The following is a 25,935-nucleotide window of genomic DNA, read 5'->3' as shown; positions in this document are numbered from 1 at the left end:
GACACACAATTTTGATTCAGTCCCCATGGGGAAATAGGGCATATAGATCTCCAACAGGCAGTAAGTTTTGCAACTGTCCTGTTTGAATTGTCAAAATAATAAATGATGCATTAGTGAAGATTTTATATGAACTTGAGAGAAATGAGACTCTGCCTAGTGCAAAAGGTTGGATTTTACAATCAGACTAGCTTCATATTGAGAAAAAAAAATGCTTGAAAAATAATCACAAACCATACTCACATTCAAAGATAAAAATGGTACCACTTAACTACTATGAGTAAGACAGTAGGCCCTTGAACAACTGCTCTCTCCACCCCCTCAGTCCATAATGAATTTAAGACTCTTTGTCTTCCTACTCTGGCTGATTGGCTGGCTCCTCTGGCCCAGCTCCAACCTGTGAGGCAAGTGAAGACAAAACAGAGTCAGACTTGCTGATATTTAGGAGAAGCAAGTCCATGACTTGAGCCTAGCTGTTGCAATGTTACATAAAAGACTAAACATGTGCAAGCACATGCATACACACACATGGTTGGGCTTCTGTACACATTTATGCTTCCTAGGCTTTTATGTTAAGAACATAAAATTCTAAAACAGCATAGCTTACAACTGAATCCAAGAAATCTGCCTAACCAGTGAGACATACACCTAAAATTTTTCTTTCTAAAACTCTAGTGAGAAGCATGGAACCACCACATGACCCAGCTATACCACTCTTCGATGTTTGTCCTGAAGAATTAAAGTCATCTTACTACAGTGATGTATGCATGCACAATTCACAATGGCCAAACTACAGAACCAGTCTAGCTGTCCATCAGTGGATGAATGAATAAAGAAAATGTGGTATATATACACAATTGAGTTTTATTCAACCATAAAAAAAAAGTAAATTATGTCATTTGCAGGAAAATAGATGGAACTTGAGACCATTATGTTTGGCAAAATATGCCAAACTCAGGTCAAGGGTCATGTTTCTCTCATATATGGAAGCTAGAGAGAAACAACAAGAAGAAAAGTGGGGCACAGAGATCTAATGAAAATCAAAGGAAGATCAGTAGAAGGGCTCAGAGGGAGGGTAAAGGAGAGCAAGGGGGTAAGTGTTGGGGAGTGAAATTGGCCAAATTGTTATATTGTATATATGTTCAAATATATAGCAACAAATCCCATCCTTATGTACGGCTAGAATGTACCAATTAAAAAAAAAAAGCCTAGTGAGCTTTACAAAAACATAGTGAAAGGGGAGTGAACATGATTTGAACTATTCAAAGACTGTAGTTGAAAACAGAAATTATTACTATTGGATTGAGTGGCTGTCACTGATAAATTATAAGTTCTAGATATGTATAAATTAATTTAATTTACAGTAGCATCCATGAGTATCAAATTCTTTTCTACATTTCTACATTACAGGAGGTGTCTTATTCTCCAAAACTACTGGACTCCACTCTTCTTTTAAATATTTGATGCATCTCCCCCAGGTAAGATGCAATTTACTTCTAACAGGAGTTCTAGGAAACCACATGTTAATGGAACTGAAAAACCTCCTGTGGTTTGAAAATGACAAAACCAGGGCAGACTGACACAGAATCAAACCACCCCTGAAGAATACAGCGCCCCAGCTGGTTCTTGAAGTTAAAAAGAGCTTGCTCAGGGTCTGCTAGAGTGATGGCTTCTGTGGGGATAAAGGCACAACACTCCACCACCTTGCAGTGTTAGCACAACTCTAGAGGCACAAAGAAATGCTAAATGGCAGGTTTGCTTTGATCTCCTTTATTTGAACACCTTTTGTTAACAGGCTTTTAAGAAAAACAGTAAATACTATACCAGTAGTGGCAAAGCTATCAGCCAAGTACAAGGTCCCTGCAGAGTCTTTTATAACATTTCTATAAATCTTCACTGCATATTAAGTACTTTACAATGTCAACAGACTACATTTTCCCACGTTTGCTCTACCATAAACACTCTATGTTGTAAGGTGTGAATTCTAAGCTTTCTTTAAATCCTTTCCTAAACATTGTTATGAGGTAAGTTGGGAATATTAGGAAATGTCACACTAATTTAGCCAGCAGCACATGTCAGAACGCTCCTCGGCCCTGTTGTTCATTATTACTCTCATTGCATATCAGGGAAAAGGCAGCAGGAAAGTTGTATAATGTTCTTCCACCAAACAAAGGCAATGGGGGGGGGGGGTCATTGAAGGGTGTTCATCCCAACAGGCCAAAATAGACTAGAAGAAAGAAGGAATACCTAAGACAGAGAAAGCAGGCTGGGCGTGGTGGCACATGCTTATAATCCCAGAGACTTTTAAGGTTGAGGCAGGAGGACAACAAGTTTGAGGACAGCCTCACCAATTTAGTGAGACCCTGTCTCAAAAAATAAAAAGGGCTGGGAATGTAGCTTAGTGGTAGATCACCCCTGGATTCAATCCCTAGAAGTTCCCCTCTAAAGGAAGAGGGGTGGGGAGAGAGAGGGAGAAACCAATTTCATAACTACTTTGTCCCAATGGGGAAAAGGATTGCAGGTGGTGGTTGTGGGACAGATGGCAAAATCAGCAGTGAGAATTACTCATTTGACTATTAACAGGCACCCTCACATAATACAACACATTTTTCAGAGCGTTGGATGTGGACACCAAATTCCAGCAATGGTCTGGTAAAAGCTGGAAAAGTGGGCAAAGGCAAGAGAAGATGGTTAATGCTTTTATTAAAGATTCATACAAGGACTTTACCTCTGCAGATTAAAAAAAAAAAAGCTCAGATGGACAGAGTTACATTCAAAATGAACTCAAAATACCTAAATAACGGGCCGCATCTAAATAAATTAATTGGGAATACATATGAACATCTCTTTACATCTAAAATTAAAAAGTTCGATTGCACAGGTACAAAACGAAGACCTACAAGCTACAGCAGAAAAAAAGGGAGCACGACGCTTGGACAATAAGCCCATCAGCATGATGAGGCAGTTAACATCCGTGTAGTATCATGGGTACAACAACAGACACCCAGCACAGAGGGCAACTTCCTGCTCCTTATATCACATGGTTTTGAACATATTACTTCAAATAGGATGAGAAATGGGGAGGGGGAGAGAAATGAGAACATGTGCAGAAAGGAGCAACCTAGATCTTACCATAAATATTCTAAGCTACAGCAGAAGAGGATCATTTGAAAAGATGCATTTCCTCTGAAAAAATGACAACTGAATTAAAATGTTAACACATGGAAGAATTTCTATTTTTAATGCAGTTCTGGAAGACAGAACTAGACCCAGTGGCTGGAAGTCACTAGAACGTCACTGCAGACAGCCATGCACAAAGGCTGATCTGGAATACTGATGTGGGATGAGTACTCTGTGTATGATTGGGTTTTTAGAGCTCCTGAGCCTCTTCTGATCCTGTGATTCTACGACTTGATGGAAATGGAAACCTGAGTTATGGAACCATTTGGAAAAGGACAAGAGCGATGGAGAACCAAACAAGCACTTTCGTTGTTGTCACTGAACTCTGTACCTACCTAAGAATTTTTGGAGGTGCTGGTGATCAAACCCAAGGCCTCATACATGCTAGGTAAGCACTCTACCTCTGAGCTACATCTCCAGCCTGCTGCACCTATATGTAAAAAAAATGAACCTCCCATGGCTTCATTTTGCAGACAACTTTGGAGTTGTACTATTTTACTCATTCCGTTGATGACTCCAGAGGTTTTGCCCTCAAATAACAAATAATGTGATGGACATTCACTATGTTCTAGTTAGGAGTGGTTCATATTTCCATATTACCAAAGTCAGTACCTGGAAGAACCCCTGCTCCCCATTCTCTGCTCACCCATACCTTATGAAAACCTGAAGAAATGAACAATATATATATATAGTGTTTCCCTCAATGTGACAATTTACTATGGGTGGATCACTGTGGCTATGTGACTTGGGAGAGAAGGTCTAAAGGTTTAGGAGTAAAGAGCAAATCAATTCGGTTTATTAGTTTATGGGCATTTTAAGGATAGGGACAGCTGTAAGTCTTTGGTCAGAGGACTTGGACAAGTCAAGAACAATGTACTCAACATTCAATTCAGAAGTACTGAGATTTTTCCTCAACCTCAATCTTCGATACTTTATCACTCTTCCCAATTCTTTCTCCTAAAACTTCCTAAAATTAAAACAGACAACTGTTAAGATCTTTTTTAACTGAAGAAGCTTTAGTATGCTGTTTTTACTTTAAAAATTAGATTTCTGTCCTAAGAAATAATTAAAATAATTTGCATAAATCTAGGGGGACACTGCTGATTTTTTGAGGGTATGTCAGTCAGCGGTCTTCAGAGAAACAGAATAGTGTAACTGTTTCAAAATAGAAATACACACACTACTTATTACTCATCAATCTTACTAATTACTCAGATAGTTTTCCAATACTGTAATGCTCTTAGAGTAATGTTCATACTACTGGGGTCAGGAAATCTCAGAACAGAAATATTAAGTCCCCTTTATTTTCACTAATGATTTTCCACTGAGAATTCAATATTGATAAGATTACAAGTATATATATATATATATATATATATATATATATATATAGAGAGAGAGAGAGAGAGAGAGAGAGAGAGAGAGAGAGAGAGAGAGAGAGAGAGAGGGAGGGAGAGAGATATCTGTTTTAAGGAATTACTGTGGCTGCAACTGTGGTGGAAGGCAAGCCTGAAATCTATGAAGGTAGGAGTCAGCAGACTGGAAACTCAGGCAGGGCTTCTATGCTGTAGCCCTGAGGCAGAATTCCTTTTCCTAGAAATCTCAGGTTTTGCTCTTAAGGCCTTCAACTAAGTGGATCAGGCCCACCAACATTATCCAGGGAAATCTCTTTTACTTAAAGTCAACTGATTGTAAATGTTCATTACATCCCACATTCAGGTCAACACACAGAGTGAAAAGATCCCATTCAAAAGCCAAAGGTTTACATGTCAATGATCAAAATCTTCACTGAGTTGGACTGATATTATTTAGATATTTTTCCAATATGTAATGCTTTTAAATAATGTTCATAAACAGAGGTCAGGACATCTCAGACCAGACCTATTAAATCTCTCTTTATTTTCACTAATGATCTTCCATTTAGAATGCAATATTGGTGAGCTTAAAAGTGTTATCATGTAAATCCTTGTTATCATTATAGGAACTCAGTAGTCTGGTTATCTCAACATTAGACAATATAGAAAGTACAGATTGACTTTTTAAAAAATATATATATACCCTACTCTGTTACTATGAAGTAACCCCACTGTATCAATTAAACAAGTATAGAATTTGGGGGATGGGGAGAGTGTTGGGTATAACATAGCTTTCATAAAAAGATAAAGAGCATATGAAGTTTTTAGGTACTAAACTCTGTGTGTGTGTGTGTGTGTGTGTGTGTGTGTGTGTGTGTGTGTGTGTGTGTTGGCTTATTTGTTGACTGGAACCAATTCTGAAAAAAGAAAAACATATCACAATTCTCCAGCATAGTTCTGAAATCAACCTAGAGGAAGAAAGGGTCTAATAGAAATGCCCAGTTATATAATCATGCCAAGTGAGTTTGAGGTTTGGTATATTTTCATTCAGTGAAAACAACACTGAGAATTGTCAACAACTATAATTCTCAGCAACCTACCAGAACACCAAAAGCCATAAGTTAATTATGCAGATAAGATACAAGATATTAGGATTCAATAGCAAGCCTAGAGCTTTCTTAAAAAATTATAACTGTAAAACAAAAAAAGGCTCCTAATACATCAATAATTGCTTTTTAAAAAAGAAACATTAATTTCCAAGAAATAGTTACCACTAACAACCCAGTAAGTGTTTTGTTTTGTTGATAAATACATATTCTCTTAGGCTTGACTGACCTAAAGTCATCAATATTTTAAAGGTTCTACTAGAAAAAAACAGTCCTAAAATCCACTTGGAAGAATAAAAGAGGCCCTGACTTCTTAACAAGACTCCTAAAGGGCAAGAAACAAAATCAAGAATTAGTAAATGAGATGGATTCAAACTAAAAAGCTTCTTATCAACAAAGGAAAGGATCAATGAGGTGAAGAGAGAGCCTACATTTGGGGAACAAATTTTTGCCACATGCATGTCAAGACTGAGCACTAATCTCCAGGATGTATAAAGAACTTAAAAAACTTACCAAAAACAAAACAAAACAAAACAAAACAAACAAAAAAAAAAACAACCCAACCAATAAATGGGCTAAGGAGTTGAACAAATACTTCTCAGAAGATACACAATTAGTCGACAAATATATGAAAAAACGTTCAACATCTCTAGTAACTAGAGAAATGCAAATCAAAATTACTCTAAGATTTGATCTTACTTCAGTCAGAATGGCAGCTGTCAAGAATACAGTAAGTGTTGGTGAGAATGGGAGGGGGCGGGGGAAGCACACTCATACATTGCCAGTGGGACTGCAAATTGGTACAACAGATCTGGAAAGCAGTATGGAGATTCCTTAGAAAACTTGGAATGAAACCACCATTTGACTCAGTTATCCCATTCCTCAGTCTATACCCAAAGGACTCAAAATCAGCATACTATAATATAGCAGCCACATCAATATTTATAGCAGCTCAATTCACAATAGCTAAATTGTGGAAGCAACCTAGATGCCCTTCAATAGACGAATGGATAAAGAAACTGTGATATATATACACAATGGAATATTATTCAGCACTAAAAGAGAATAAAATTATGGCATTTGCAGGTAAATGGATGGAACTTGAGAACATGATGTTAAGCAAAATAAGCCAAAATCAAAAGGTCAAGGGTCATATGTTCTCTCTCATATGTATAAGCTAGAGATGAAAAAGGGAAAGAAAGGTGGGGAAGAGATCATGCTAAGTGAAGTAAGCAGATCCCAAAAACCCAAAGGCCGAATGTTCTCTCTGGTAAGTGGATGCTGATCCACAATGGGGTAGGAGGGCATGGGAAAAATGGAGGAACTTTGATTAAGCAAAGCGGGAGGAGGGAATTGGTATGGGGTCAGGAAAGATGGTGGAATGAGATGGACATTATTATCCTAGGTACATGTATGACTGCACATATGGTGTGATATTACATCATGTACAATCAGAGAGATGAAAAGTTGTGCTGTGATTGTGTACAATGAATCAAAATGCATTCTGCTGTCATAAATACCTAATTAAAATAAAAACCAAATTAAAAAAAAGAATAGCCAAAGAAATTCTAAGCCTAAAAAAGCAATGCTGCAGGCATCATGATAGCTGACTTCAAATTAAACTACACAGCTATAACAAAATCTACATGATACTGGCATAAAAACAGATACATAGACCAATGATCTAGAATATAAGATAAACACAAATCCGAATAGATACAGTCTTTTGATCCTTGACAAAGGTGACAAAAACACACATTAGAGAAAAGACAGTTTTTTGTTTTAAAAAAATGATATTGGGAAAACCGGACATCCATATGTAAAAGAATGAGACTACATTCTTATCACCCTGCACAAAAATCAACTCAAAATGGATCAAAGATCTAGGAATTACTAGACCAGAAACTATGCAATTTCTAGAAGAAAACATAGTGTCAATATTCCAACATCTAGGCACAGGCAATGACTTTCTCATTAGACTCCTAAAGCTCAGGAAATAAATGCCAAGAGTTAATATACAGGGTGGCATCAAATTAAAAAACTTTTGCATAGCAAAGGAAACAATTAAGAATGTGAAGAGAGAACCTTCAGAATGGGAGAAAGTCTTTGCTACTCTTCTGACAGAGGATTAATATCTAGAACATATAAAGAACACACACACACACATACACACACACAAACACACCAAAAAACAAAACAAAACACCCAAATAACATCAAATAACAAATTGTCAAATAAACTAAACACTTCTCAAAAGAAGGAGCAAATAGCCAACAAATATATGAAAAAAAACTCAACATCATTAGCAATTAGGGAAATGTAAACCAAAATTACACCGAGATTTTATCTCATATGAGTCAGAATGGCAGTCATCGGGAAAACAAATAATAATACATGCTAGAGAGGATGTGGAGAAAAAGAAACACTCTTACACTGCTGGTAGGATTTGTAAATTAACACAACCATCATGGAAATCAGTATGGGGGTTCCTCAAAAGACTAAGCATGGAACTACCATATGATCCAGCTATACCACTCCTTTAGTATTTATTCTGAAGAATTAATGTCATCAAACTCTAGCGATACATGATTATAGCAGCACAATTCACAATAGCCAAAATATGGAAACAGCCTAGTGTCCATCATTGGATGAATGGATAAAGAAACTGTGGTATACATGCGCAATGTATTTTTATTCAGCCATAAAGAAAGAAATTATGTCATTTGCAGGAAAATGGATGGAATTGAGAACATAATGTTAAGCAAAATAACCCAAAATCAAAAGGTCAAGGTCGTATGTTCTCTCTCATATGTATAAGCTAGAGAGGAAAAAGGAAAAGAAAGGTGGGGAAGACATTGTGAAAACTGAAGGGCTATTAGTAGAACAGAGGTAAGGGACCAGGGGAGGAAGGAGGGAAGCAAAAGGGAAAATACTGTGAAATGACATTAGTCAAATTATATTGTTAATGTTTTATACATGTATAAATATGTAACAAATCTCTCCGTTAGGTACAATTATAACTGACCAATAAAAATACAGAAAAAGGAGATTTTAGGAGGTTCTGTACAAAAAGAAATAACATTTCAGAAGGATGAACGGGTTGAGAGCCCTGAGGGGCACCTAAATCTCTAAAACCCCCTTCAATTTTCACATCTATGATCCAAGTACATTTCTAGGTGAATTTTACTTTTCCATAAATTTTTATTGGTTTATTATAATCCACGTGATCTTTAGATAGGTGAATAAGCATTAGAATGACAAAGGAGCCTTTTGTCAGACTTCCTAAAACATCCTAAACAGATGATACCTTTTATCAAAAGCAAAATGGTATACACTCCCACTGTTAAATGTTAAAAAAAAAAAAAAAGTTGTTCCAGACATATGCAATATTGCAGTGAAGGAATCAAAATTAAAATAAAAATTTATTTTCCCTTAAATTTTTGGTGGCCATAGTACTACTACCTTGTCCTCATTTCTACCAGGGCAGGGAGGAAGACACCCATCCACAAGTCCCTGAAAAAAGATGATTCAAGTCCCTTTAGCAGCCAGAGAGACTTTATCCAGATCACTGGGAAACAGCCTTGTTTACAAACAAAAAGTTTATACAATCCAAAGCTATTTGCTTTACAAAATAATAACATCACTGCAAATAGTTCCATGAACATGTTTCCATATAGGTACATCTATAAGAGAAAACAACAATGTATTTTATAAGCAAAAAGTCCTCTTTACCTACTTCACAACTCACAGCTCACAGGTGTCTGAACTCCACAATGCATCCTATTTCTGAAACACTTGTGGGATTTACAATAGCCTTTTGCCCCTCCGTCTGGTATTATGTACATACCCCTTCTCTCTTCCAAAACCTTTTTGAAGTCTGTATATTGTGGTTGCCACTAATAAATCCTGCAATGCTTTCACAATGATACGTGGCTCTAATCACATTAAAGGTTTAGATTCTATGTTGCACAAGTCAGTAGACAGTTGAGACTATTCCCTTTCCCCATGCTCTTCTCAGTGAGTAGCTGATAAATGTTGGACCTGGTTGATTTGTAAATATATTGAAATGACATCCTCAAATCTGACTTTAGGCACAGCTGGTCTATCATGGATTGAATCTGAAATGCTAAACGAGTGTTCTCCGTTGTGAGGCTTCACTGGATTATAAGATTATAGGGTTTTGCTGGCCAAAGGCATTTGAATCTCATAGGTCTCCTAGACTAAAAATAGCTCCATCTCCCACTTATTTGAATGCTTTCTTTCAATGGAAGAGCCATCTCTTCTACTTCTGTTCCTAATACTATTTGTGGCTTATATAGTCCAAAGTGTCTGCATCTACCTTCACATATATTCACAGAGTAAGCATCTTCACAAGAAGGTCATGAGGTGGGAAGTACCACTATTACAAAAGAAGTTTCTGGATTTATTCTTAGTGTTAAGTGTATCAGTATATAACAAGTTATCAATTTATTTGCAATAATTTATTTTCATTTTACAGAATAATGATGATAGAAATTTTAATATTTCAGTAGTGGCACAAAGCCTATTTGCTTAGTCAATTACCACAGTGACTAGTGTGCACATAAAGACAATCTGAAGGCATTCTTCTTTTGAATCTAAATCCAGATGTCATCTGAAGAAGTGACACATTTGCAGAGTTACTAAGTTATTAAATTTAAAACATATATATGTATGTGTGTGTGTGTGTATAGCCTAAATTATAAGTTGAAGACAGCAATCTTAGGGAGAAATGTCTCTCTCACATACATGCCCACACACCACACCCAGGATATGCTTGTGTGATTTAAGTTTCTTCAAAAATTGGTAGCTTTAATAAATAAGACTGCTCACTGGTATTTTCCATTTCATATTAGTACTTTAAAGAAACCCAAATTGCCTCCTCAGGAAAGGCTTGCGGAAGGCAAGCTGTACATGCTTCCTGTTTTCCTTACAGAGAAACATTCAATGTGACTTTTAAGTCAAAATGTATTTTGGGCCTGGGAAGTCCAGTTTCACAGATTAAAGGGAATGGAAGGCTGTCTTTACGGAAAAATAACTTCTACAGCAACAGTATTTTAGGAAAGAACTTAAAATTTAGAAGCAAGATAGAGTAATAAAATTTTGTATCCCATAAAATGAAATGAAAATAGCCCAAGAAAGGTTCATATGGATGCTTAATTCCATGACATAACATAATTTAGGCATCTCACAGGCCTGTATGCAGCAATCTTCTACTGAAGCATTTTGCACAACATGTTGACAGGTGAAAAGCACCATCCTGTGTGCTTTGATGACACATTTTATACCTGCACCCAGCCCGTGACAGTAAGATCACACAGCTATACAATTAGGTCTGAATCAGCATTACATTCTGATGCCCTCATTATGGAGAGCTTACCATTACGAATAAAAATTTGCTTAAGGGAGAAAAAAGCATGCTAGGGTATGCCCATCTTTGTCATGCTGCCGAACTAATCCTTGATAATCATAACAAACACTTTGTGCTTATGCTGTGTCACTGAGTGTTCTAAGTACTTACAAAGTATTAACTCATTTAATCCCTCCGAGACTATTATCGCTAACCTCATTTTAAAAAGGAAGACACGAAGAAGAGAATGGTTCAGTAGAATGCCCAAGATGACCACAAGTAGTAAGTGGCAGGGCTGAGACTGGAACCCAGGGAGTCAGGCCCTACCATTCTTGGGCAAAAGAGTAATTGGTAATATTCTCAATTGAGTAGTCTTAGTTTTAAGCACGAGGCCTTATGGCTTCACTCATATTGTTTCAGCATCATCACAAGGAGAAATGAAAGATACTCTCTTTCTGATGTCAGTCCCATCTAACACCCATACTGCCCTTTTCATTTTGGTCCTGGATTTTAAGATTATGCACACACTAGCTACAAGGAGGGGAAACAAAGAGGAAATCATGCTACCGAAGGTTAGCCCTCACTGAAAAAGCTTCAAATCACAACAATGGCACCAAAAAAGCTCACATGCAGACACAAATGCAACTCAAAGGTATATCTAGATACTTCTATGAATTGAATCAGATACTAATTAAAAGTGATATTTGAAGCTGTATGAATAATTCTGCTGAGACAAAAATGCAAAGTGAAAAGAGCAAGGTTACCCACTGAGCCTGGAGAAAGCAGAATCTCATGAAGAGATCGAGGGGGAAGGAAAGTTTAGCCTAAAGGGTACTAGCACTTAGTCACACAGTGGGAAGGACAGGATGGTAGCATTGAGGTCATATGATGTCAACTATGTATAGATGACAGATGAAACAACGGCTGCACTCCAGAACCAGGGACCATGGAGGTCAGGGGTCACCAGGAAAATATCTGGGAAAGCATATAGTTTTCTGCAAAATATAATCTACCCCAAATCAACCTCTCCTTGTTTTGAGGGGTCAGAAGGTAAAGGCAGTGAAATCCTAAGCAAAGCAGAAAAGAAGTCGCTTTTATATTTTGTCTAACTTCCCATAATCATATATGAAGACATAAATATGTACGTGTGTGTGTGTGTGTGTGTGTGTGTGTGTGTGTATTTGGCTACTGAGTGGACTTAAGCCTATATTCATACCTACATTTCCTTAAAAATTTTTGCGGCAAAATAAGAAATTGAGTAAACTCACTTAGATGCAGGGCAATAGTTGTTACGGTTTTCCATGTGATTTCCATGAGAAAGTATACTTGACACCAGCCAAACCCACCAAGATGGTCAAATGGAACAGCACAAAATAGGATATGGATCAAAACCAGTTCTGAACACTGCCAGCATACAGGAATCACCTGGGGAGTTTTAAACCCACTGCCACCTGGCTCCTACCCTCAAGATTCTTGATAATTGCCTAGGGCACGCCTCGTCTTTTGCTAGATTTAAAAGGCTCCCAAGTGACTTTAACTTGCTGCCAAGACTGAGAACCAATGATCTGAACCAACAATGCTACACAACACATGATCTCAATAATTGTTGCAACAAAGTAACCTATGGCCAAGGAGCAAGCTGTATTTAAATGAACTCACCAGGCCTGTAGTTAAGTGTGTCACTGTGCTAATTTAGAGCATCTACCATGAATACAAACCAATTCAGCAGGAGGCAGGAAGCAAGCAACCAGGTTTTGTCTTCCCTGTCTGCTACACAGAAGACTTGGCTCAGGAGCTTCAGAGAACCAGAGGCCTGAAGTCTTGGGAAGCTGCCAAGCTTTCTGCCACAAGGACACACTGTAGAGCCAATTATGCCTGCTACTGCCACTCAACAGGCCAGGTGTCGGGGTGTGGGGACACTAAAGGAAGGGCTTCTCCCTAGAATTTCATCTTGAAATTTAGACTTATCCTAGACTTATCCTAGCTTCTTTTTTATATTCAACAGAGTGTTGGGGGTCTACATTTATACTCTAGAGGCTCTACCATAGCCAAGGATGCTTCTTTTTACCAAAAAGCTAACTCCAGAAAGGAGGTTTTTGCAAATAAATAAAACTTAAAAAAACAAACATAAAATAATGTGAGATACCAAATCTTAAATCTTGAACACAGAATTTACAAACAACTCTTGCAAAGAAGTTCACATGTGGCAAATGCTCTTCTCCAAGTTAGTTTTAGTTCCTCAGCCCATCTGTGCTGTCTGTTCAACTCTCCTGGGTGTTTTCTCATAATGCCTTCAATTATTTCTGTAGGAACATCAAGGAGGAACCAACCAATGTAGTTAATTCTCTCTTATGTAGTTAATTTCTGCTATCAAAATATATTACTCTCCAAATAAAAATTCAAAGTGGTAGGGTGGCAGTGTAAATCAGTGGTAGAGAGCTTGCATAGCATGAGGGAGGCAGCACTGATAAAAGTGGCATCCAATAAGAAAATTTTATATATACACACATATATGTTTTGCATCAGGGATTAAACCCATGGGTTCTTAACAAACTGAGCCACATCACCAGCCCTTTTTATTTTGAGATAGGGTCTTGTTAAATTAGCTAGGACCTTCCTAAAATGCGGAGGCTGGCTTTGAACTTGCGATTCTCCTGCCTCAGCCTTCCAAATCTCAGGGATCACAGGTGTGCTCCAAATCACAAGGATCACAGGTGTGTGCCATCCAGCCTAGCTTATAGATTCTTTTTCAACTATTTCTCAGATACTAATGAAAACAACATTTAATGAATAAAGAAAAACCCAAATGCCACTTAAATGTGTAAACAATTATAACTAAGAGCATTCATTGCAAGAATTGAGTGAAGAGGTAGAAATCACTACCACTGGAGATTAAGATAAACTCTAAAACTGGAAAAAAGAGTGAACTTCAACACCATACATATTCAGTACACAGAACCCAGCCCATCGTGAGGAGTTAAAGGTCCAGAAACAGACTAGCAAAATCATTACAAAGTACTCTAAATAAACTTCAGTAACTGAGAACTTCAGTTTGACAATATACATTATTCCACAAGGAATTAATAACCAAGATCACAAAAAGGTTATATGACAAATATTTCCAACAACAAATTATATATATATATAATATATACATATATATATATTAAAATTATATATATATATATATATATATATATATATATATATATATATATATATATTAAAATAATTATTTCCAGATCCTGGAGAGCCCCTCTACAAGGACTTGAAGGCTGACATATAATAAGGGAAGGGGAATGGGCATGGACATGCTTCATGAGGGTACTTCTGTTCAGAATCCATTTCAGAACACAGACTCCACAGGAACTAGATAGTAGGAGGATCAAGAGACAGGGAGAATCAAGAACCAATACAGCCAAATAAAAACTCCAGGGCTGGGGATGTAGTTGGGTGGTAGAGTGCTTGCCTAGTGTGGGCGAGGCCCTGGATTCCTTCCCCAGCACCACAAAATACAAATAAAAACAAACAACTCCATATTATATCTGGGATCTGGGACAACACTACTTCCAGGTTCTCCCAATCATACCTGTTCTCACTCCAACAACAGCGAGGGTTGTTGAGTGCCAAACAGGTACTATTTCACTTTGAGATAATTACACTGCATAACTGAAAAAACTTGGTGGAATGGCTAAAGTGAAAAACAAAACCAACAATACACATGTGTTGGTGAGGATTTGGTGCAACTAGAACTCACATACACTGCTTAAAGAAATGTAAAACTGTACAGCCACTCTGGAAGTTTGGCAATTTCTTATACAGTTAAAGCCCACGTTGAGGTATTTACCTTATACAAAAGAAAACTATGTTCATACAAAAAAAAAAAAAAACCCTTTAAATATTTACAGCAGTACTATTCATAACACCAAAACCCAGAAATAACTCACTGCTCTTCAACAGGTGGGATAAACCATGGGACCTCCATACTGTGGTGAACTACTCATCGATAGAGAAACAGGAAACTATGGATACACCCAGTAGCATGTTTGAATCTCAAAAGCATTAGGCTATGGTACAGAATTGAGGACACAGTAACCAATCCACAAAACTACAACTATCTTATTTTTGATAAAGGGGCTAAAAGCATGCAATGGAGGAAAGATAGCATCTTCAACAAATGGTGCTGGGAAAACTGGAAATCCATTTGCACCAAAATGAATCTGAATCCCTATCTCTCGCCGTGCACAAAAGTTAACTCAAAATGGATCAAGGAGCTTGATATTAAATCAGAGACATGGCATCTGATAGAAGAAAAAGTTGGCTACGACCTACATGCTGTGGGGTCGGGCTCCAAATTCCTCAATAGGACACCCATAGCGCTAGAGTTAACAAATAGAATCAACAAATGGGACTTACTCAAACTAAAAAGTTTTTTCTCAGCAAAAGAAACAATAAGAGAGATAAACAGGGAGCCTACATCCTGGGAACAAATCTTTACTCCACACACTTCAGATAGAGCCCTAATAACCAGAATATACAAAGAACTCAAAAAATTAGACAATAAGATAACAAATAACCCAATCAATAAATGGGCCAAGGACCTGAACAGACACTTCTCAGAGGAGGACATACAATCAATCAACAAGTACATGAAAAAATGCTCACCATCGCTAGCAGTCAGAGAAATGCAAATCAAAACTACCCTAAGATACCATCTCACTCCAGTAAGACTGGCAGCCATTAGGAAGTCAAACAACAATAAGTGCTGGAGAGGATGTGGGGAAAAGGGCACTCTTGTTCATTGCTGGTGGGACTGCAAATTGGTGCAGCCAATTTGGAAAGCAGTATGGAGATATCTCGGAAAGCTGGGAATGGAACCACCATTCGACCCAGCTATTCCCCTTCTCGGTCTATTCCCTAAAGCCCTAACAAGAGCATGCTACAGGGACACTGCTACATCGATGTTCATAGCAGCTCAATTCACGATAGCAAGACTGTGGAACCAGCCTAGATGCCCTTCAATAGATGAATGGATAAAAAAAATGTGGCATTTATATACTATGGAGTATTATTCTGCATTAAAAAATGACAAAATCATAGAATTTGGAGGAAAATGGATGGCATTAGAGCAGATTATGCTAAGTGAAGCTAGTCAATCTTTAAAAAACAAATACCAAATGACTCCTTTGATATAAGGGGAGTAAACAAGGACAGGGTAGGGACGAAGAGCTTGAGAAGAAGATTTACATTAAACAGGGATGAGAGGTGGGAGGGAAAGGGAGTGAGAAGGGAAATTGCATGGAAATGGAAGGCGATCCTCAGGGTTATACAAAATGTCATATAAGAGGAAAGGAGGGGCAAGACAAGATAATACAAATGGAAGAAATGATTTACAGTAGAAGGGGTAGAGAAAGAAAAGGGGAGGGGAGGGGAGGGGAGGGGAGGGGAGGGGAGGGGAGGGGAGGGGAGGGGGGATAGTAGAGAATAGGACTGACAGCAGAATACATCAGACACTAGAAAGGCAATATGTCAAGCAATGGAAGGGAAACTGATATGATACAGCAATTTGTATATGGGGTAAAAGGGGGAGTTCATAATCCACGTGAATCAAACTGTGTAATATGATGTATTAAGAACTATGTAATGTTATGAACGACCAATAAAAAAAAAAAAAAAAGCATTAGGCTAAATGAAAAAAAAAAAAAAAAAAGAAAGAAAGAAAAGAAAACAATCCAGGCTCGAAGTGTAACAAAGCATAGGTTCCGCTTTTATGACATTCTGAAAAAACCAGAGCAGAAAGGCCATAAGCATCTTAGTGGCTGCCAGATGTTAGGGGAAATAATGCAAAGGTGAGGGCAAGTGGGCGGTCCAGAGAGAAGGCTTCCAGGTCCTGATTATAGTAGTGGTTACTTTACAAAGTCAACAATGCTCTAAGAACTGTGCATCAATTGATGAATCAATCAATCAATAAATAAATCCTGTATGCAAATTTTAAAGTTTCTGAAAATCTCCCCACCTGTTCAAGGATTTTTTCCTTTCACCAGCAAATTTTATGGAAAGGTCTATCAAACTCGGCTATCTTTACTTTCCCACCATTTATAATCTGTTTATAATCTTTCCCACTCATAATCTGGTGCACCAACTCTTACACCTGACAACTGAAATTCCTCTTCAGGGGTAGATCAGTGACTACCTGTAAACACACCAGCAGCTCATAGAAAATTCAATCTTTGAACCCTTGACCTCTTTGTCTCTCTCTCAGCAGGTACCTCGCATTGCTCACACCCCTCCACCCACCTCTACTGGCTCTTCCTCCTCCTATCCTTTAACTATGGCCTTACTCTTTAGCATTTTTTTTTCCAGAGCTCTCCCTACAAGGCCTCAATAATTACTCCCTCATGGAAGAAACCCCAGAGTCCTGACCTCCATTTTCTACTTCCGTTTTGGACATTTACAGGTTGTTCTCATACCACAAATTTTCATTTCTAAAACAGTTTTCTCTTTTCCATTTCTCCCACAAATACCAGATTCTCCTCATTATTATGTTAATGACAAGTTTAAATCAATGAGCAAAACTCCAACTTGGAGCTTAATCTCATGTTACCTTTTTACCTGTGATCCTTTAGCACATGCCTCAGCAGAATCCTGAATTAATCTCTTCCCATGTCTCCTGCCATGCCAATGCCTGACTGGATTTCTCCAGTAACCTCAAAGTTGGCCTGTAGGTCACTGAATTCTTCTCTTCAGTCCATCCTCTAGTCTGCAGCGCACTCTTAAGGAGGTAGAAGACCTACCACTTCTCTGATCTCCAGAGAAGATCTGGCTTATCTGTCTCCTGGGCAGATGTTCCTAAAGCATGCTCACCACCGGACTTACACCTCTCCCAAAGCAGCAGAAACCAATAGAAGAGAAGAACTTCCCCAGATGAAAGGACTTTGTTCTTGTTAAAAGCACAGCTGAGCTCTTTTGCCAGAATACTTAATCAAGATTTTGAGATTCATGAACATAGTTACATACTGAGCCAATCTTCAATCAAGACTTGTTATTCTCAAGGATCATTAATAGATTACCTTTCCCTTAGAATTATGTGTCAACCTCAGCTTGGCCTTTAGCCCTTCTACTATTTGGCTTCCATGTACCATCATTTCTAATTGATCTTCTGAGACTTTGGGTTTTAGACATTTGTTCATATACCAACATTTTATTGTTTTGCACATCTGCATTTTTATTTTTCTCCCTTTCCTCCATCAAACTTTATATATCACTTGCCCATGTTTAAAGTTTAAGTGCCATTCCCCCAAAGATGCTCCCTGATGATCGCCATAAGTGATTCTTGCTCCACTAAACTCTTCATAACCTGCAATTACTTTTTTGTGGACTTTGTCTTTTTTGCTAAATTCAAGGACCATCGACCTGCTAGCCCCCATCCTGCTTGACATATAGAAGATATACATATCTTGGTCAAATTATTCTAAGTCTCAATATTTTCAATTCTTACATCAACATAATGAAATTTGGGTTTTTAAAAAATAACTCCTCAAATGATTATTTTTCAGGTTCAAGACAAAGATGTCAGAATTTTTTTCAGAGAACAAGCCAATCAATGTAAATTAAGGTTTCACACACATGCCTAACTAATGATAGCACATAAATGCATGCTCCTGAGCATGACTGTCTAATCTACTATTCATACTTCCTCCTACTTAGCAAATGGTAAAGCTGGTCATAGAACAGAAAAGCTATCCAGCCACCTGAATGAAGCATCTCAGCTTTTAGGTCCTGAATTTCAAAAGGAATGAGCTTAATATCAACTTGCAGTCTGAACCCCTATTTTATCATTTTTATTTGCAGATATTTAATTTAGACCCTTAAGCTAAGTGTGAGACCTTGAAGATCACTTTTAATTTGGAAAAATTCAACAAAGGGATGTGATCAAAGATCACAAAGGAAACATTTTCCCATCACACAGTTTTACTAAGGAGAATTAAACAAGCCCAATTCTAGGTTCTAAGTCATTTCTCCCAAAGGAATATTAATAGAATTCACAGATTAGAGGCATTAACTAATTCTCATGTACATCAAAGGATGGTATCATGAATTAATCAAAAGCAGCTTTAAGTTTTCATTTAATTCAGTAGAGTTTTAGGAGAAGTTATCAAATTGGGAAATTAGCTCAGCAAAATCACTTTATACAGTTCTTGAACATAAGTATAAGTTAAATATAAAAAGTCAGGATAGTTTTGTGATCACCCATCTCATTGATGACTCAACATAATAGCCTGAAAAAGGACTTGACATCCTCTAGTGGTGAAATAAAATAAAATAAAATAAAAAAACTTGTTTTCAAGGCAATTTTATTTCAGTTCTTGCTTACCTTTGGTTATTGACAAGAAAAATATTATAGTACACTTAAAGAATTGTTCATCCTCAGAAAAATAAGTTTTCATCACAAAGAATGTTATCATTATATTTAAATAGAAAACAAATAATATAAACATGTTATTAAATGTTGGACTTATGTAATACCTTCAAATAGTACACAACCAATTTTTAATCTTTGATATACATATACATATGCATATTCACACACCTATACTTCTGAACACATTATAGACACTACTTTTGTAATAACTTAAGATCCTAAAGTGCCCTAAAATTAGATTACAGTCTTTATCAGGGACACACAAACTAAAAGTGTAGAGTCTACCTCAAAATAATGCAACCTAAAAAGAAAATGAATCCTTCAGGAAATGTTACCATTTGAGGTGGCCATTTTCACCTCCTGATGTGATAAGAGGTTTCCTTCCCTGACACGTTTTCAAGATTAAAAAAAAAAAAAAAGGTGATCATTAAAAATATATACATACATACTTATAAAATATGACTTTGCAGTAACTGTATGTATATAACATGAAATGTTGGTTCTAACATTCCATATTCAGATATAGGTCATGTGACAGGTTGCAGTAGCACACACCTGTAAGCCCAGCCACTTGGGAGGCCAAGGCAAGAGAATCCTAAGTTCAAGGTCAGCCTCAGCAACTTAGTGAGACCCTGTCTCAAAATAAAAAATAAAAAGAGCTGGGGAGGTAGCTCAGTGGCAAAGCATTCTGGGTTTAATCCCCAGTATATGGGGGAAAAATAGATATAAGTCATGTATTTTAAATATATGGAAGAATTTAAATTAAAATTCAAGCAAACCTCACTTGTTCTCTGAGAACACTGTTACCTAAATTCAAAAAGTACTTTTATATCTTCTATCTTTGGCACCAGTTAACACAGGTACTGCTGAGCACTCAAAACATTAATAGTAACCCAGGTCTGGGACAAATTTGGACCAGAAATGTGTTTTTTTGTTAAATTATAAAGTACAATTATCCAAAAGACTATATTTTTAAAAATGTATCCCTTCAAAACTGAAATTTCTAGGCAAAATTGTTTTCTATGATGCAGATAACAGCTAACTTAATTTCATTCTTAAGAAAATATTTCACTGGCACATGATTGATTTGTATATTTGTAAGAAACATGGCTAATTCATTCTTCAACATGCTCAGGCACTGCATATATTAGTTTGTAGTTTACTTAGGTCTGAACAAGTTCCATCGCAGATCCTAGAAAATTTATTTTTTAGCATAAATCAAGGCATATTAAGTCACTAGAACAATTTTGTTGCAGTCGCAGTTACCTGTCCACAACTGAGCATGAGGCTTCTCTGCTGCCCTCGCTTGGGGAACCCAGTTTCAGCGCCCAGTTCATCAAGTTCCCCAAAGCAATTACACAGGCATCTCTTCCCCACCCAAATCAAAATAATGATCTACCGATCTTTCAAAAAGATCAACACAAGATCAGCCACCCCACAGGAAGTAGCATGACTTAAAAGTAAACAATTTCAAGCCACCTTGTCAGTCTTAACCTCTGGTATTTTGGCTGAAGGTGTAAATCAAGAGCGTCCAAACTCTTCCTATAATAGCAGACACATACTTTGCAAGTATTTTAAGCTTTCACGATCGGTTAGGTTAAAATAAGTATACCAGCTAAATCAATACCTCTTAGGTCGTGATTCTTACATTTAGACAATGATTGTTTCCAATTATAAGTGTATGGGAGTCGCTTGCAACTGGGGAGTGTACAGTTCGAATCTCTTTTTAAGAAACTACCTCATCACCCCCATCCTAAGTGTAGGAAGGTACAGAGAGAGCAGACTGGCCACGAATAGAAGAAAAGAGGAGCTAGGAGGGAGGACAGGCTTTTCAAGGTAGTCTTTTCAAGAGGAAAGAAAAAGAACACAGACACACACACACACACACACACACACACACACCACGAGGGGGAAAAGCCGGCTTCGTGTTATGAAGAGTTGGTGGGAAGATTCGCTTCTTGTCCCAGGGCTACGTGCCCCGGTCCCTATGGGTGACTGTGGCGGCTGCGGGAGGAGGAGATCCTCAATACCGAGGCCGCAGACCAAATCCGGAGCGGCCCGGCCAATGCTCGCTCTTTAGCTTCAAGCACCGGCTAAAAGCAGCAACTCTGAGGACTCTTGCCTGTGGACTTATCCCAGAGCCGGCACAGCGCCCCCACGGTCCCGCCGCGCGCCCTCCGTCTGCGCCCCGCGGTGGGAACTGCGCTCTCGGGGCAGCGGGCGGCCGCTCACCGCGCGCCCCAGCTCTGCGGCCCCCCCAGGGGCCGAGACTCCCTCCGGCGCGCCCAGGAACAGCTCCTGCCCCGCCGCACCTGGCCGAGGGCTTCCCCGCGCCCTCTTAGGTCAGGGGGATTCGATCTCCCCGTCGGGGAGGGCGTCGGGCGGCGCTCCCGCGTCCGCTCCCCGCCCGCGGCCCGGCGGGCTTCCACCTGTTGTGGGGAAGTCGAGCGGGGCGTCAGGGCCGGCGGGCGAGGGCAGCGCGCTCGGTCGGCCGGCCGTTCCGGGCCGCGGCCGCGCGGGTGGGGGTGCCACCGGCGCCCCGCACCAGCCCCCCGGTCCCGCTTGCCGCCCCCCGGCCGTCCCTGCCGCGCAGTCACCTGTTTCGCTCTGCGCAGCGTCGTCGCCGCCCCTGTGACCGTCGCCGCCAGCTCCCAGCTCCGCCATGGTGCTCCGATGACGCGCTCAGAGAGCCGCTCCGCCCTCTTCCTCGGCTCCGCTCCCGCCGGCCCCCGCCTCCCGGCCCGCGGCCCAGCCAGGTGAGCGCCGAGTGGGGCGGGCGGAGCGCGGGGGCGGCGAGCTCCGGCGGCGGCCGGGGCCCGGCGCGCCCCCTCGCGGGCAGGTGCCGCGTGGCAGCCGCTCTGAGCGACCCGGCCGAGTAGACGCTGGAAGAACCGCGGTGCCACGCACCCTCGCCCGCCGCGGCCCACCCGCTGCCGGCCACTGGAGGTCCGCGGGGGTGTCGGCGAGGCTTGACCGCGCTACCTAGAGCCTGGGCGAGTAAGGGACCGCGGTTCAGCCCAGGTGGGGCGAGGGCTTGGGGACGCCCTCTTCCCCTCTGAACTCAATGCCAGCTCACTCTCGGCCTTGCGGGGACTGGAGTTCAAGGTGACAGCCTCCCAAGAATCAGATGCCACGTGGAGAGCCGAAGTGCACAGTCCGGATTCCACGCTGGGGTCCGCTCTCGATCCGCAGTTTGGGAAGCCATTGCTGGCGACACTCTCTTTTCACCAGGCCTTACTATCTGATGAGCTCCAGGGCACACAAGGTAGTGAAGCTTGTGCAGACTGATGTGGCTTTTCTTATTCTTGGTTTCCAATTAGTAAACTGCCTTGTGACTGCTGGTTTAGTCAGGAAGACCAGGGGAAAAAAGCAATAGACAATGATGATTTTTTTTTAATTTAATTAATCAGATTCTTAGCCGAGGAGAACAAATTTCTGCCCTAAACGGATGATAAGCAACAAAACGCTGAGAGAGGGAAAAACCCTACATAAATGGAAACATAAGGAACAAAAATTGAGCAGCAACCTGTTCCGCCTGGTTACATAGAAATGCACTCCCACACCCTCCAATGGCTGAGCATAACCATCAAGTTCTCATAAGTTTAAAACCCTTTCAGAGGTTTTTAAAGGGAGCACAGCAAAATGTATTAGATACTCAAGGGCGTCTGAAAACAATGTTGAATCTCCTGCTGAGTTGACAATTTTCAAAATCTTTACCTGTAAAATCTGACTTTTTGAGTCTTTCTGTTTGATTGACTGTTTTTCCCGATGAATGTGTAGTTTTGATGAAGGGACATTTCTGCTATGGGTTGTGGGTTTTCCTATAGTACCAGTTCTACAAAGGAAAGGCAAACTTACTATGCTAATGTAAATGTAAATGTAAATCAGTCTGAACAGATTTCTGTTCAATGGAAATAAAGTAGCAGGTGAGTGGAGGTAGTTTTAGAACTCAGCTTGAGCCTCAAGAAGATAATTTTACTACATATTAAGTCATTTTTGAGACACTTCTTTTTAAGACACTTTTCTCTAAATTCTAGAAAGACTCTTTTATCTGAATTTATAGTTGAAATATTTGACATAATCATGGAAAAGGAAAACAGTTTGTTTTCAATCTTCTGATTACCAACTAAGTAAACCAGCAACTTATTGATAAGTCAACTTATTGGTATTTGTTTTGTTTGTTTTGGTGTTTGCTTGGCCATTCTTCTATTTTTTTTTAAACTTATGTTTCAGTCTGCCCCAAGCTAAAAACAAACTAAAGGTAATAAGGGACACTCCCAAATCCTGCACTTGGACCCTGTGCAGACTCTGTGTTCTAAACCTAATGCAGTATCTCCAGCAGGGTAGGTGTTAATGACTGTGCAGAGAATGGATGACATCTGTTAAATGTCAAACACCATCACATTGTACTTCAAGTTGTACTTTACTTGGAACATGAAAGCCATCTGCTTGGAACTCCCATATCCATTTTGAATCTGCAAATCTTCACAGTTCCCTGTCCAGGGGAGGAGCTGGACCTCCTGATACCGTCTGCATCTGCTCGCCTTCTGCCTCCTTTGAAATCATGTCCCTCATCTCTGTACTCCCTAGATGTTTCTCCACCAGGGGCCCTCTTTGATTCTGAAAATATCTTCCTTTGATATCCAACCCTCCCAAATATATTGTCATGTTTTGTTCATCAAAAGTAATGAAAGCATGAGCTCTTGGCATTCTTTTTTAAATAAATAATCCCACATCACAAAATTAGGTTACTTGTTGCATTTCAATTCATCATTTCCCTGAACTTTCGGCAGACCTGATCCCACATCATGTTCCTCTTGGTTGCCCACTGGCTTAGATTCATGCCTGTGGCCAGTTCTTTAGTGTCCTTTGTTGACTTAGATTCCCCTCCCACCTAAATTTTCAGCCACAGCCCTTCTCTCTCTGTCTCTTACAGCCCTCATTTACTATTAACTCCAGGCAACTCCCAAATCCAGAATATATATCCTTGACCTCAGCCCTAATTCCTCCTAATTCTCTGTTGGTCTCTGTGCAATTCCATCATGAAGCCCTGACAATTGATTTGACAAATCCTAAGCCAGCTCTGCCTCCAAATTTCCCATATTTGAATTCTTCTCTTACTCACCTAGGCTCAACATCTATCCTTCCCTTTCATCACCAATCTTAGTCCCTAAATCTTTTCAATTAACTCATGCCCCGCAACTTCCTACTAGCCTGACTCCTGTCAGACACTCATTCATGAGTCCAGTGTAGTTCCCTTAACTTACCTTAACACAAATTCACTAGGTGAATCTTATAATACACAACCACTTTATATATTCCCCTCCCTTGCTCAAAGCCCTTTAAGAGATTCCCTATTTTTGCATAATAAAATATCAACCCCACTCCCTTCCCATCCCTACTGCCCCATCAGTCCCTGAACTTTCCTCTACACCATTTTCTATCTTTTATCTGTATTACTCACAGTTCCAGCCAACCAAGTTGTTCACTTCTCCACAACACCTTTCAAATTCCATCTAACCTTTGGCCTCTGCCCACAGTGATTCCCTGGTCCCAACTTATTTAATAACACCTTTCCTACAAGGCCCAGGTTAAGTTCTGCCTCCTTTATTAAGTCCACCCCTCACCCGGTGCTGGCTCTCAGCAGCCCTCTCCTCTGACCCTCACCAGGGGTTGCTGGGCTTGCCACTCATCCTCTGCCTTTAACATATGACTGGGTGGAACTTTATACAGATTTGTGTCTTCAACTTGATGTGTATTTTTGGTAGTAGGACTTTGTCTTCTGTTTCTCTACAGGGTTTCCATAAGATCTAGAACCATCCATTATATTATTTGTTGACAGGTTGCCAAAGACCTTGCTGACACCACGTGCCCTGCCTGCCATCATGAGTACGTCTTTTGAATGATACAGTGCCTCACATAGTAGGCATTCAAAAGGGTGAATGATAATTCCTCATTGCCAAACTCCTTTATGTGGTGGCCTAGCAATGAATGAAACAAAGTATATGATGATAGAGTTTGGAGAAAAAGACCTAAATGTAATAAAAGGAAACATTAGATCTGCTTTTCCCAGTATTTCTGTCAAGCACTCCCCCTGCATAACTGTTCTATTCCAAATCATCTTTCCAAGATCACTTCACTTCTCTGGGAAGATTTTCTTGATCCCTTCTGGCAGTTAGATGTAACTGGAGCACTTACTACACCACTGATGTTTCTGATGCATCTTAATTCTACCTCTTACAGTGAACTTGACTACTACCCAGTGTTTTTGAGTGAATGACAAGCCATCCCAATAGCAGGCAGCACCCGAGTCCTTACTATATGTGCCAAGTGTTGTGCTAAGCACCTCACTTACCTTTTTTTAATTTTATTTACTTTTGGCACTGGGGATTGAACCCAGGGGCACTTTACCACTGAGCCACATCTACAGTCCTTTTTTGAGATAAGGTCTCACTAAGTTCCTGAAGTTCTCTCTAAATTGCTGAGACTGGCCTCAAACTTGATATC

At 39.6% G+C, this 25,935-nt stretch overlaps 1 protein-coding gene across 1 annotated transcript in view; it reads right to left on the bottom strand.

Moving 5' to 3' along the window:
* The window catches only part of Map7 (microtubule associated protein 7), a 171,584-nt gene extending 149,491 nt beyond the window's left edge, over nucleotides 1-22,093 (bottom strand). Inside the window, exon 1 of the mRNA XM_077801803.1 lies at nucleotides 22,026-22,093. Coding sequence (XP_077657929.1) covers nucleotides 22,026-22,092 — 67 coding nt within the window. The 5' untranslated portion in view covers nucleotide 22,093. The remainder of the gene's footprint in view (nucleotides 1-22,025) is intronic.
* Nucleotides 22,094-25,935: the final 3,842 nt, after the last annotated feature.

Source organism: Urocitellus parryii, chromosome 8, assembly GCF_045843805.1.
Source record: "Urocitellus parryii isolate mUroPar1 chromosome 8, mUroPar1.hap1, whole genome shotgun sequence".
Classification (NCBI taxonomy): Eukaryota; Metazoa; Chordata; class Mammalia; order Rodentia; family Sciuridae; genus Urocitellus; species Urocitellus parryii.
Note: the sequence above shows the minus strand (reverse complement) of the source record. Positions and strands in the feature narration are given on the sequence as shown.